This window comes from Rana temporaria, chromosome 3 (genome assembly GCF_905171775.1).
Source record: "Rana temporaria chromosome 3, aRanTem1.1, whole genome shotgun sequence".
NCBI classification, from domain to species: domain Eukaryota; kingdom Metazoa; phylum Chordata; class Amphibia; order Anura; family Ranidae; genus Rana; species Rana temporaria.
The window spans coordinates 156,373,461-156,385,636 of record NC_053491.1 but is presented as its reverse complement, the minus strand read 5'-3'; the positions used below and the strand labels follow the sequence as shown (position 1 = coordinate 156,385,636).

Here is a 12,176-nt window from a genome sequence, read left to right as displayed (position 1 = left end):
AAATACCACCAAAATAAAGCTTGTTCTGTGGGGAAAAAAAAGAAAGTCAATTTTGTTTGGGTACAGCGTCGCAAAACCACACAGTTATCAGTTAACGCGACGCAGTGCCATTCTCAAAAAATGGCCTGGTCATGAAGGGGGTAAATTCTTCCAGGGCTGAAGTGGTTAAATCAAGAAACTAAAGCTTTTGAAGGACAAATAAATGACTCTTCAGTTAAAATGTTAGCACATGCTTTACATTAAAATAAAACTACTACTACTTAAATTTGACAATGTGCTTCCTATCCAGGTCTATACCATGGTAATGTGAGGACAAAATTACAAAGAAGCCAAGGAACTATATAGTTCATAAAATTACCTGATATGCGTTAGATTTCATAACATTATATTCTATTTAAATGGATTTTGTTCATCATGCCCAAAAACTATCAGTAGGGTCTTTGGAAGCTAATAATTTAAAATCTAAAATACACATTTATATGCAGTTGTGAAACAAAGTTCATCTTGTTTAGCACTCAAATTTACTTACTATTTTCACAGCTAATGTAACACAGACAAAATATTTCATTATTATACATTTTTTAGAAGAAAACAATCATAATTATAACCCGAAATTCAAGCACTGCATGGGTTCTTCCCATCAAACATTAAAAGATTCCTTCATTTCAGCTTTTAAAAAATAATCTTCAGGAAAATCTGGTACAGAGTTCATCTATTGGTGCAAGAGGACATTCATTGTCGTTTTCCCTCATGCAAATGTATAGGTCAGTATTTACAAAAGAACATTTTCTGTTAGGTTGATGATATATACAATGGTTCTACTTAAAGGCTGGTTCACAGCAGAACATGCTGCAGGAAATCTGCATTTGGTGTGCATTTTCCACACTGTGTTCAAAACGCACAGCAGTTGTGATCTGCAGTGGGTGTCAATAATAAGGTAATGACACACCAAAACGTGGGCTGTACATGCAGTGCCCAAACTGGATGGCATGGTACAGAAGTATCTGGTGCAGTGCTTTTGTATGCGGTGTGATTTCAACCCATTTAAAATAAATGGGCTGAAATCGCACAACACAGAACTGCAGATTTCCTGTGTGAATCAGCCCTTAAAATTGACATTTTCTTATTTAATTTTTTTTACAGTCCATGACCAATTAACATAATAAACAGTTTACTTTTTGTAGAATACAGAAGATTAAAATATTTAAAAGAGGCTGGAGACAAAAATGTGGAGCCTTAAAACAATCCCAGTGAGAGGTTGTCATATGTTGTTCTCCTGGCCAGCTTAAAGTTTCTAAAACATACTATAAAAATAATTTCTTGAATAAAATATCTACCAGTCACAAACATTATTTATTTTCAGCTTGCAGGTATTTTAGACCTGGTATTTCGTCTCTTGAATTTTATGTCTACAGGTGAATTGTTTGAGCTGGCTTTGTGATTCTTTTTATGGTGGTCTAAATCCTTCTTTTTTGCAAATGCTTTACCACACATATTACACTTAAGCAGTGAAAAGTTTTTGGTCAACTTAACTTCAATGCCAGCATCTACTCCTTCAGATTTTTTGGTAGATGATGAAGATGCTCCATCCTGTTTTGAACCTGTTTTTTTAATGTCTTTTTGAGGTCCTCTTTTTGACACCTTATCCAGAATTGTTTCAATTGGCTTTTTAATGGCTCTGCTCTCTAAACCTGCAGTTATTTTAATCAGTGCTCTCTGGGATTTTTTATGTACCACTGTTATGTGACGTAGGACATCACGTTTCCGCCGAGTCTCATAGGAGCAAAGAGGACATCTATAAAACTTAACAAAAATGCAGTTCCCATCTGTGTGTAACTCTATATGTTTTTCAAGATTCTGCTTAGATGTAAACTGCCGTTTGCACAGTTTACAGTAAAGTTGCTTGAAGTCAAAACCAGCTGACAATTTAGGCTTTTTGTGCTTCTTCTTGTCATCACTTGGTGAACTGCCAGGTTTAGGGGAATCACCATCAGACTTTGACTTACCCTTCAGCACAGCTGTACTCCTTTTTTCTTGTGCATGGCTATGACCTTTAGATTCACCCTTGGGTGGGCTTTTTACAGTATTTGATGAAGAGTCTATCATATTTGTGTCTTCTGCTTTTATTTTACTGTCTGAAGTACTGATGTGATTCTGTCCTTTATCTGACTTGACATTGGTTCCATGGGATGCTGTTTTATGTACTATCTTTACATGTTTCTTGAGTAGGAACTGAGAGGTGTAACGTCTGTTACAAAACGGGCATGTACAGGAAGTGAGATTAACCTCAGACTTTGCTGGAAGTTTCTGTGTGCGAGAAACAGCCTTCGGTAATTTTTTAGGAGTTACAGCCTCAGGAGTCACATTTTTAACAGGTTTGGTATTGATTTCCTGAGTGGTATAGTCTCTTCTCATTCCTCTGTGAACTTCATCAATGTGTCTCCTTGTATTTGCTTTAGTAGCAAATGATTTGTGGCATAGGTTACAACTTTTGCTTGCTCCTGTATAGATCAAATTGACATGACCTTTTGTGGACGATAAGGGTGCATTTCGCTGAATTTCAATGAATTTCTTTATATCCTCAATTTTTTTCTTATGCACCTTCTTAATATGTCTACGTACACTGCGTCTACAGTTAAAATCCTTCTTGCAAATCCGACATGAAAAAGGATTGCTGTTAGAAGCTCTTTTAACATTTTTGCTATCATTTTGCGCTGTATCAGAAGGTTCTGCACTCAAAAAATTAGAAGCTGTATCCTTTTTAACACTCTCACATGAAGCTGATGCTACACTTTCTGAAGTTAAGGCAGATGAAGCAGCTGAAGTTGTGTCTTCCTTCTGAATGTCAGTGGAGTCAGATGTAATCATTACATCAAGGTTTACTTCACTAATGGGCTTAACAGTCTGGAAAACTGCATTCTGGTTTGTTTGGATAGGTTCTAATTGTACAGCATATTCTGGTTGATTAGTTCTTGGATATACTGTGTCCAGTAAGTCTTTTACAGCTTGACTTTGTGCATTTTCAATGGGAGGATCTAGAGGGAAAAAAAAAAAAATATTATTATTTATCTCCCAATATTGATAATTTTATAGCATTCTCTTCACCAAAATTGTTAAACGGTTGCAAGACTGGGTAATTTTCCTATCTGACCAGAGTAATATTTGAAAATGTGTTGTATTTAGATTCCCCTTCTAATAACCACTCTGTGCATTTATATACAATTTCACTTTTTCTGTAAATAAATTTGGCTTTTTTTGGTTAAATCAAAATAAAAAAAACTCTTAAAAGGGTTTGTAAAGGACATTTTTTTTTAAATAACAAACAGGTCATACTTACCTCCACTGTGCAGTTCGTTTTGCACAGAGGTTGCATTAAGGTGAAAAAACATTTTCCTTTACAACTCCTTTAATTCAGGTTTGTAATACGTGTAAAACAAATTTGTAACCTGAAGCTGCTTGGATTGGTTTCCTACAATGTCTGTGGGATTCACCTGTAAAAGTAAAGGCATAATGTTCTAGCACTGCATACTAGCACATTATGTTAAACTTGCCTGCAATTGAAGCCCTCGTCGTCACCGCTGAAGGCTGCATCCATCTTTGCTCGTTTGTCTTCCGGGTCTGCAGACTCCGGCTGTGTGATTGGCCGGAGTCGCGTGACGTCACTCCCGCGCAGGAGCCGCTGGTCACAGGTAGCCGTACCTACAGTGGGCATGAGCCGTTGACGTAATCGGCTGCACATACAGTAAATATCTCCAAACAGCCCACGTTTAGGAGATATTTACAGTACTTATAGGTAAGCCTTATTATAGGCTTACCAATAGGTACAAACAATACATGGAAGATTACTTCCTCTTTAAGTGCATCACCCCTTACCAGAAAAATAAATAAAACCAAACATTCTGGACAATGTGAACTCGAAAAGAAAAAAAAAATCTGGGTCATCTATGTAGATTGCAAGGATTTTACAAACTTTGTTGCAGGTTCCTACAATTCCTGTATTGAAGAAACAGCTGTTTGTGTCACAATTTTCTTTCCAGACTGAATCCTGAATGTGGTGGTCTTGTTCAATATAACCACCTGGTGAATTCTTGGTGTTCTGATAAGTAAAACTGCAATGTCAGTATCTCCTTAAGGGCCAGTTCATACCAGGCTCTATTTGGCACTAGTTCACACCATGCAGTCAGCTTCCGGTCAGTTTCCGGTGCAGAAACTCACCGGAAACTGACTGCATGGTGTGAACTAGAGCCATTGGAATACATGGAAAACACTGCGAATGCATTTTGTGCAGAAAAAAAGCACACGGAACTGAGTCTGGTGTGAACTGGCCCTAAAAGTAGTTAACTTTTGGGAAGTATGTCACCATAACTAATTCTTATTGCAGGGGATGTCTAAAATGTGACTATTATTCGAATGCCCCCAGGTTGCCATATAGAACAGAATTTGACAGTTTTAGAGAATTATACTGGCTGCAATTTGAAATGGAAAGGTTACTTTTAATAACATTACAAAATGGCTTGTGTAAAAATTGTATATTAATACATTTATTTATTCATTACTTTATTTTTACACAAAAGTGGAGTTCCTTTTTAACTATTTTACTGTCATGAACATTAGAGTTACCGTATTTATCGGCGTATACCGCGCACTTTTTTGCCCTGAAAAGGGCAAAATCGTGGGTGTGCGATATACGCCGCTTCCCGCGCTGTGTTTGAACCACTGCGCCGACATATACCGAGCGCAGTACACTCGGGTATAGTCGGGCAGGCTCGGCTCCTCTCGCGGTCACGTCCTGTACGTCCTTTACGCGAGAGGAGCCGAGCCTGCCCAACTTTACCCGAGTGTATTTCGCTCGGTATATGTCGGCGGAGTGGTTCAAACACAGCGCGGGATCGAGCGGGGAGGACACTGCAACTCAGTGCACTGAAGAATGTGAATTACCACAAACCAGAGGTGTGTGGCCAGTGTCAGGGCTCTTAGCCTAACCACTTATCACCAGCCACCGCTGGCCATTTACATGGTTCTTAGGAGTTTTGTGGGCTTCCCAATCCTGTGACTACTGTGATTGGCATCTACAATGGTCCCATTATTGAGAGCCCACCTCACAGCCTCCCAATGAAAACAGCGACTGGGAACTGTGAATAAATGCGATTCTGGGATCTGCAAATAAATGTGCTACCAGCCCAAAACAGCAACCCTGGCTGTACACCTTAAAGCGGGGGTTCACCCTATAAAAAAAAAAAAAAAAAAAAAAAATGTTTTTCCTCTAGCATAAAATTAGGCATAGTAGCGCGAGCTACAGTATGCCTGTATTTATTTTTTTAGCCCCGTACTCACTGTGCAAATCGTATATTGAAGATTCGGACTCCCCGCGGGGAATGGGCGTTCCTATCCAGAGGGAAGATGATTGACGGCCGGCTCTGGCACGTCACGCTTCTCCGGAAATAGCCGAAATAGGACTTGGCTCTTCACGGCGCCTGCGCATAGTCTGTGCGCAGGCGCCGTATAGCGCCGAGACCTACTCCGGCTGTCTTCGGGGAGCGTGACGTACCAGAGCCGGCCGCCAATCACCTTCCCTCTGGATAGGAACGCCCATTCCCCGCGGGGAGTCGGAATCTTCAATATACGATTGCACAGTGAGTACGGGGCTAAAAAAATAAATACAGGCATACTGTAGCTCGCGCTACTATGCCTAATTTTATGCTAAAATGTTGTTATGGAGGGTGAACCACCGCTTTAAGTCCACTGCGTGCCACCGCATATATGCACACATTTGCACAAATAACATAGGATGTACAGGTCAGCAACACTATCTTTTAAAACTACAGGCCTCTGTGCTTCCAGAAAAAATAGATGGTTTTTTAAACTAGCTTAGTAAGTTTGTGAAATAAAATTTTAAAAATAGTGAAAATGAGAGGGAAGTCCAGGCAGATTTAAAATATGCAAATGAATGCAGCTGTGTATTCATGAATACATCATTACTTTAGTTCTCTCAACTGCAAGCAGTACTGGTATCACCCTGTTGCAGTCTATGTACAGCAGAGCTCAGACTCTGAGGCCCCGTACACACGACAGAGGAACTCGACGTGCTTGGCACGTCGAGTTCCTCGTCGAGTTTTGGGATGAAGCCGCCGAGGAGCTCGGCGGGCCGGCTTCTCCCATAGAAGAACGAGGACAACGAGAAAATAGAGAACATGTTCTCTATTTTCTCGTCGAGTTCCTCGGCGGCTCCATCGAGCCAAAACTGTACAGACGACAGAGTTTCTCGGCAGAATCCGGGTTTTGACCGAGTTTCTCGGTGAATTCTGCCGAGAAACTCTGTCGTGTGTACGAGGCCTGAGAGATGGAGAAGCTGTACAAGGAGCAATTCAACAGTGCTCATGTGGTGGCAAGGCACATGCTGATAGGATAGAGCAGAGTAACAGAGAGATGAGATCATCTGTCTGCTGCTTCTCTTTTTGCTGTCCAGTAAAAGGTTGGGAAAGGGAAAAGTGTTTCTTTACTGCAGCACAGAAGAAAAAAAAACAGATCTCATGCCTTACCAGGTAGGGCTGTTCTGTGTGACAGAGCTGTGCAAATCTCAGGACAAGCTGTACAGAAGTACAAATTCTAAATCCTAAAACAGCTCCATTATATGAATTTCATCTGTGTATTTAGCTGTCTGTCTGGATGACAGCTTTACATAAAAAGGACTAACTTAGCCACTTCAAACAATGGAAGAAATAGAATCCAGAATTTTTTTTTTTTATATAGAAATTCCTCTCAGATCCCCTTCTAGATGGATCTTTATACACTATATAAGCAAAGTAAGAATGCCATATCATATCTTATAAAAGGAAAAAGTAATTAAATCATAAAGAAAATAAAAAACAGTGTGCCCAAAATCACACAATCCTTCAATGACCAATGCATTTTATTATGTGCGGTCATGTCATTAAGGCTATTTTAATGTGACAGATATCCTATAATAATTTAAAACAAGAAACCAGGAGCGACATTCTCACTCTCTAGGATATGGCAAAGTGTGCTCCGAGACTTGAGTCTTAAATGCTTTTAGAGGCCAAGAGCCACAAGTGTGTGGTAGTGTGTGACAAGTACAGTAGAGACTTTCCATCAACCACACTGTCTCCTGCCATATCTCCTGCCAGTTTGCCCCACCAGTGCTTGAAAAGGACTTTTGTGGACTAGCACTGGCACTAGGACTTCCTGAGGATAGCAACAGGAGCTCAAATCAGCACACGATCCTAGGAGTAGGACGTGTGGCTCATAGCTCCAGGCAGGCAGGCAGACAGGCTTCCAGCTTCCCAGTTTCTCAGCATCCAGCATCTACTTCCACGGATTACTACCGGTCTAGGACCCACCAGCTGCAATTTCTCTTCCCCCAGCTCGCCCTAATCAAACAGCACCCAGCCTCAGCCACAATCTGCTACCTACGTGCCCCAGAGCAGCTGACAGGCAAGTCCAGGCCAGTAGGACAGACCACGGCTGTGGCCTAAACACACGCCGGCCCCCCTCCCTCCCCTCCTACCTTCCTCCTCCCGCAGGTCTACCAGACGCCGTTGGCACCGGAGAGCAGCCCGAACCAGGAGCCGGTCTTGGAGCATACACCAAGGTAGGTGAACGCCCCCCATGGAAGTCCGCGGCTACTGCCAGGAAAGGCCATGGCTGCGGCCTAGCGGCAGGCCAACCCAGCCAGCGATCACTTCACCCCCACAAATCCATCTCCCCCAGGAATCTCCCTGCTCTGAGCAGATTAGGTGGAGCCCCCATCCTCCACCTTTCATGCGCCCTGATTAACGCAAGATCCGCAGTAAAGCACAGACTGGAAATCCACAACTTCATCACCCAACACAACATAGACTGCCTCTTCATCACCGAAAGTTGGCTAACATTAGATTGTAACACCATCCTAGGAGAACTCTTGCCATAGAATTATGGTATCCTAACCGAGAACAGAATTGGGCAATGAGGAGGAGGCCTAGCAGTAATCTACAAGTCTCACCTCTCTCTCACCAAACCAGACTTGCAGAGCTCATTGCTGTTCATGGAAACGCTCACTCTACAACTCCAAACAACACACCAGGACATGGTCCACATACTATTATGCTACAGACCGCCAGGCCCAAAGACACCTTCTGTCAGCGATGCGAGGAGGTGCATCGATACTTACACTATAAAAGCCAAACACCTCCTGCTACTCAGGGATTTCAACCTCTGGGCCAACTCCGCACAGGACCCCATAGCCAACGCTTGCATTGACCAACTAGAAGGACTTGGTCTGCAGCAACTGATATGCATGCCAATGCATGCCTCAGGTCACATCCTCGACCTGATCTTCAAACATGATATGGACGTCAATATTTCAGAAAACAGACCTCTACCCTGGACAGATCATCATGCGATTGATCACAATAACCACCAATACCATCGCAAAAAAAAAAAACCTGCAAACCAGGCAAGGACATACTGTACTAGATCCCTGAAGAAACTACACTCGGAACACTTCAAAACTACACTATTAAATAAAATGACAGCAATAAAGCAAACTCAATCAGCGGCAGAAACCCTCCATTAACAAAGCTTTACTCCAGACCGCAGATATAATCGCCCCGAGACTCAGAGCGCTTATCTGTAAAAATAACTCCAGCTGGTTCAAAGACACTCATGTCATTGAAGCAAGAATGCAGGAGAGCGGAAGGCGCCTGGAGAAGAAACTCTACAGAGGAAAAGCACGCAAATTATAAATTAATCACTAAAAAATATCACAAGGAAATCTTCAAAGCAAAAAAAGAGCATTTTTCAAATATACTCGCAAAAGCCCGGAATCAGCCGCGAGAGCTCTTCAATCTAGTTGCTCAGAACATGAACCCAGCCTGCCTAGAGGCTCCAAAAAATGAAACACAAGACTTTTGCAACGAATCATCGGATTTTTTCATTAATAAAATCGAAAAAAAAAGTGAAAATTCAGCAAAAAAAAAAAAAAAACCAACCTCACCCCCACTAATCAAAAAGAAAATACAAATGCTTTTCAATCAATAACATTTTTATCAGAGCCAATCTCCATCGATACCACAAAAAATATCATCGGAAGTCTCCGAGATAGTACATCTCCCAATGACATCATTCCCACAAAATTGGTGAAAGAATGTGCCGATATTTTGGCACCGGCGATCACTCATCTTATAAACCAATAGTTTAAAGATGGCTTGGTTCCGACCTCCTTAAAGCAAGGCATAATTAAACCCCTTCTAAAAAAAACTAACCTAGACCCAAACAACTGGGGACCTATAAACTATCTCAATATCTTCTCCAAGGTTATTGAAAAAAGCAGTAGTACAACAACTACAACCCCATTTAGACAGGACATGGTACAGAAACAGCACTTCTTAAAATATGGGATGACGCTCTCAAAGCAGCAGACGACGGAGAATCTGGTCTCCCGATACCGCTGGACCTTAGTGCTGCCTTTGACACAGTAGACCATAAACTGCTGTTAACCTGCCTCACAGAGGTAGCTAGAGTTGCAGACTCGGGTCTACCATGGTTTTCATCATTCCTGGAAAATTGTTCCCAGATAGTGAAACTAGGACCTTTCACGTCTGAATCACGCAGCATGGCTTGCGGGGTCCCCCAGGGATCACCCCTATCGCCCGTGCTATTCAACATTTACCTCCGTCCACTCCTAATAATAATTAGTAATCAAGACCTTCTCTATCACTCCTACGCGGACGACACGCAACTTTATTTTCGTATCAGCGACAAAAAGAACCAATACCCCGTATTAGAAAAATGCCTCACTCAGATAGACAACTGGATGATGGAAAGTCACCTCAAACTCAATGGAGCAAAAACAGAACTCCTTCAACTCCATGCAAACCGAAAGAAACTGGCCAGAACTCACTGGACACTACCACCCATCCTGGGACAAACCATCGCCCCAAGCACCAAAGTCAAGTCATTTTTGACTCCGATATGACAATGGATGCACAAATAGGATCGGTAGTTAGTGAATCCCACCATCTTCTACGAAGAATTGCCCCCTTCATCCCCAAAGAAGACACAGCAGTAGTGGTAGGGACAATTATTAACTCTAGGTTAGATTATGCAAATTCCCTCTACCTCAGACTCCCAAAATACCAGCTTGCCCATCTCCAAGTCGTCCAGAACACGGCAGCACGACTGGCAACAGGAAAAAAAACCTGGGAATCAATCACCCCGTCCCTGAGATCCCTCCATTGCTTGCCCGTAAAAGACCAAATAACATTTAAGGCCCTAAGCACAAATGCGTACACGGAAGCTCTCCCCAATACCTATGTGAGAAAATAAAACAACAAAACCCTAATCGAGTTCTTCGATCAACTAACCAAAAATTACTAAAAATCCCCAAAGCCCGCTACAAGACCAAAGGAGAACGTCGATTTGCAGTCCAAGGACCTCGACTGTGGAACGCATTACCAACTAACATTCGAACGGAAATTGATCACCTGGCCTTCAGAAAAAAACTCAAGACCCACCTATTCTGACGGATAAACAGAAGGAAAAGGGATACCAAGCGCCTTGAGGCGATTTAGTTTGCAATTGTTGCGCTATACAAGTTATTTACTCACTCATATTGCAGAGGGCACAATGTTGTGGAGGTGGATGATCGGTGTCAACAGGCTCGGTCTGCTCAGGCATTTTTCCTGTTGACCATCCAGCTCTTAAAGACAACCTAGTTATGACATGTTGTTTTTAAAGGAAAGCTTTACATTAATGTTTTTCAAATGTATACAACGGCAAAACAAATATAAAGAAAAAAATGTAAAGTAATGCCATTAATTATTACATTGCACCTTGATTCGCAGCCAGGTAAAATTGTCTAAAGTTAGCATCCATTTTGTGAATAGTCATAAGGTCAACCCAAAAGTGTTTGGTTCCATTTCCAGCTGATAATGTTTGACTAATTTGCTGCTTTTCCCAAAGGTTTGCACAGAATATAATTTTTAAGAAAAAACGTACATTTTTTGTTAGAGCGCAAAAGGGTTAGAACTATTTTTCACTGCTGTGTTCTTCTTGGGAAAATTTCACCCCACTTTCTGTTTTGGTAACCACGCAGAATGCACAAATGATCCCTACAACAGTGAAACAGGCAGCAATAAAAACTTATTTATAGAAGAGTTATGGGGTCAGTTCACTAACACTTATCGCATGAAGTCTGTGTTTTCTACAAAATATCTTATGCAATATGTCACTCCACTACCCGTAAATACGGCAAACACAGTAATTAACTGCAGTAAATATCACAAAAAGATGCGATATTACATAAAGGTCAATTCACAAAAGAAAAGAAAAAAAAACACACACACTTACATTAGGTAATTATCTTTTGGTCTAGCCTAGCCACTTGCCATTTACCAAATGTATTAAGAGTTGTACCTTTTAGCAGCAGTAATCCTGCCTCGGCTAAATGTGACAGTTACAGCTTAGGTATGCTGGTTGGTCAGGAAGCTGGCACGCACACGCATCCCTGCTCTGCTCTTTCAGCTGTCAGCACTGAAAATGCCCTACCAGACCCTTATTCCAAGCATGTGGCCTGGTAGGCCAGGAAAGGTAAACATGAGCGTGAACCCCCAGCACCATGGTGAGGGGGGGATACCTTACCAGGGACAGGACGCCCTCAGCAAAGCACCCTATCCCTATGTTGATTAGGACAAGGGCCGTACCCTGTGGTTGTATGGATCTTTAAAGAGGAAGTAAACCCTGATGGGTTTTGCTTCCTCTCTTTTTCCCTGAAAAGTAAAAGCATAATGGGTTAGTATGCCTCGCATACTAGTCCATTATGTGCCACTTACCTGCAAACGAAGCCCATGCTGCCCCCACTGGTGGCCGCATCCATCTTCACCCCTCTTCCTTCCGAGGCTGCAGAGTCTGTATCTGTGAATGGCCGGAATCACGTGACGTCACTATCGAACAATCACATGGGAGCCGTCAGTAACGGCACTTGCTAGTGAAAACAGCAAGGAGGGCCATTTCTTCACAGCGCATGATTTGATAACATCCTAAACAGTGCATGTTTAGGAGAAATTTACAGGTAAGCCTTATTATAGGCTTACCTATAGGTACAACTTCCGCATTTGGGGTATACAACCACTTTAAAAAGGAGCCCCCAGATACTGTCCTCACCCCTCATGTGAATGAGT

At 42.0% G+C, this 12,176-nt stretch overlaps 1 protein-coding gene across 2 annotated transcripts in view; it reads right to left on the bottom strand.

Annotated features, from left to right (window-relative positions):
- Nucleotides 1-373: 373 nt before the first annotated feature.
- The window catches only part of ZNF800 (zinc finger protein 800), a 97,813-nt gene continuing 86,010 nt past the window's right edge, over nucleotides 374-12,176 (bottom strand). For both annotated transcript variants that reach the window (XM_040343689.1, XM_040343690.1), the window contains one exon: nucleotides 374-3,035. In XM_040343689.1, coding sequence (XP_040199623.1) covers nucleotides 1,360-3,035 — 1,676 coding nt within the window. In that variant the 3' untranslated portion in view covers nucleotides 374-1,359. The remainder of the gene's footprint in view (nucleotides 3,036-12,176) is intronic.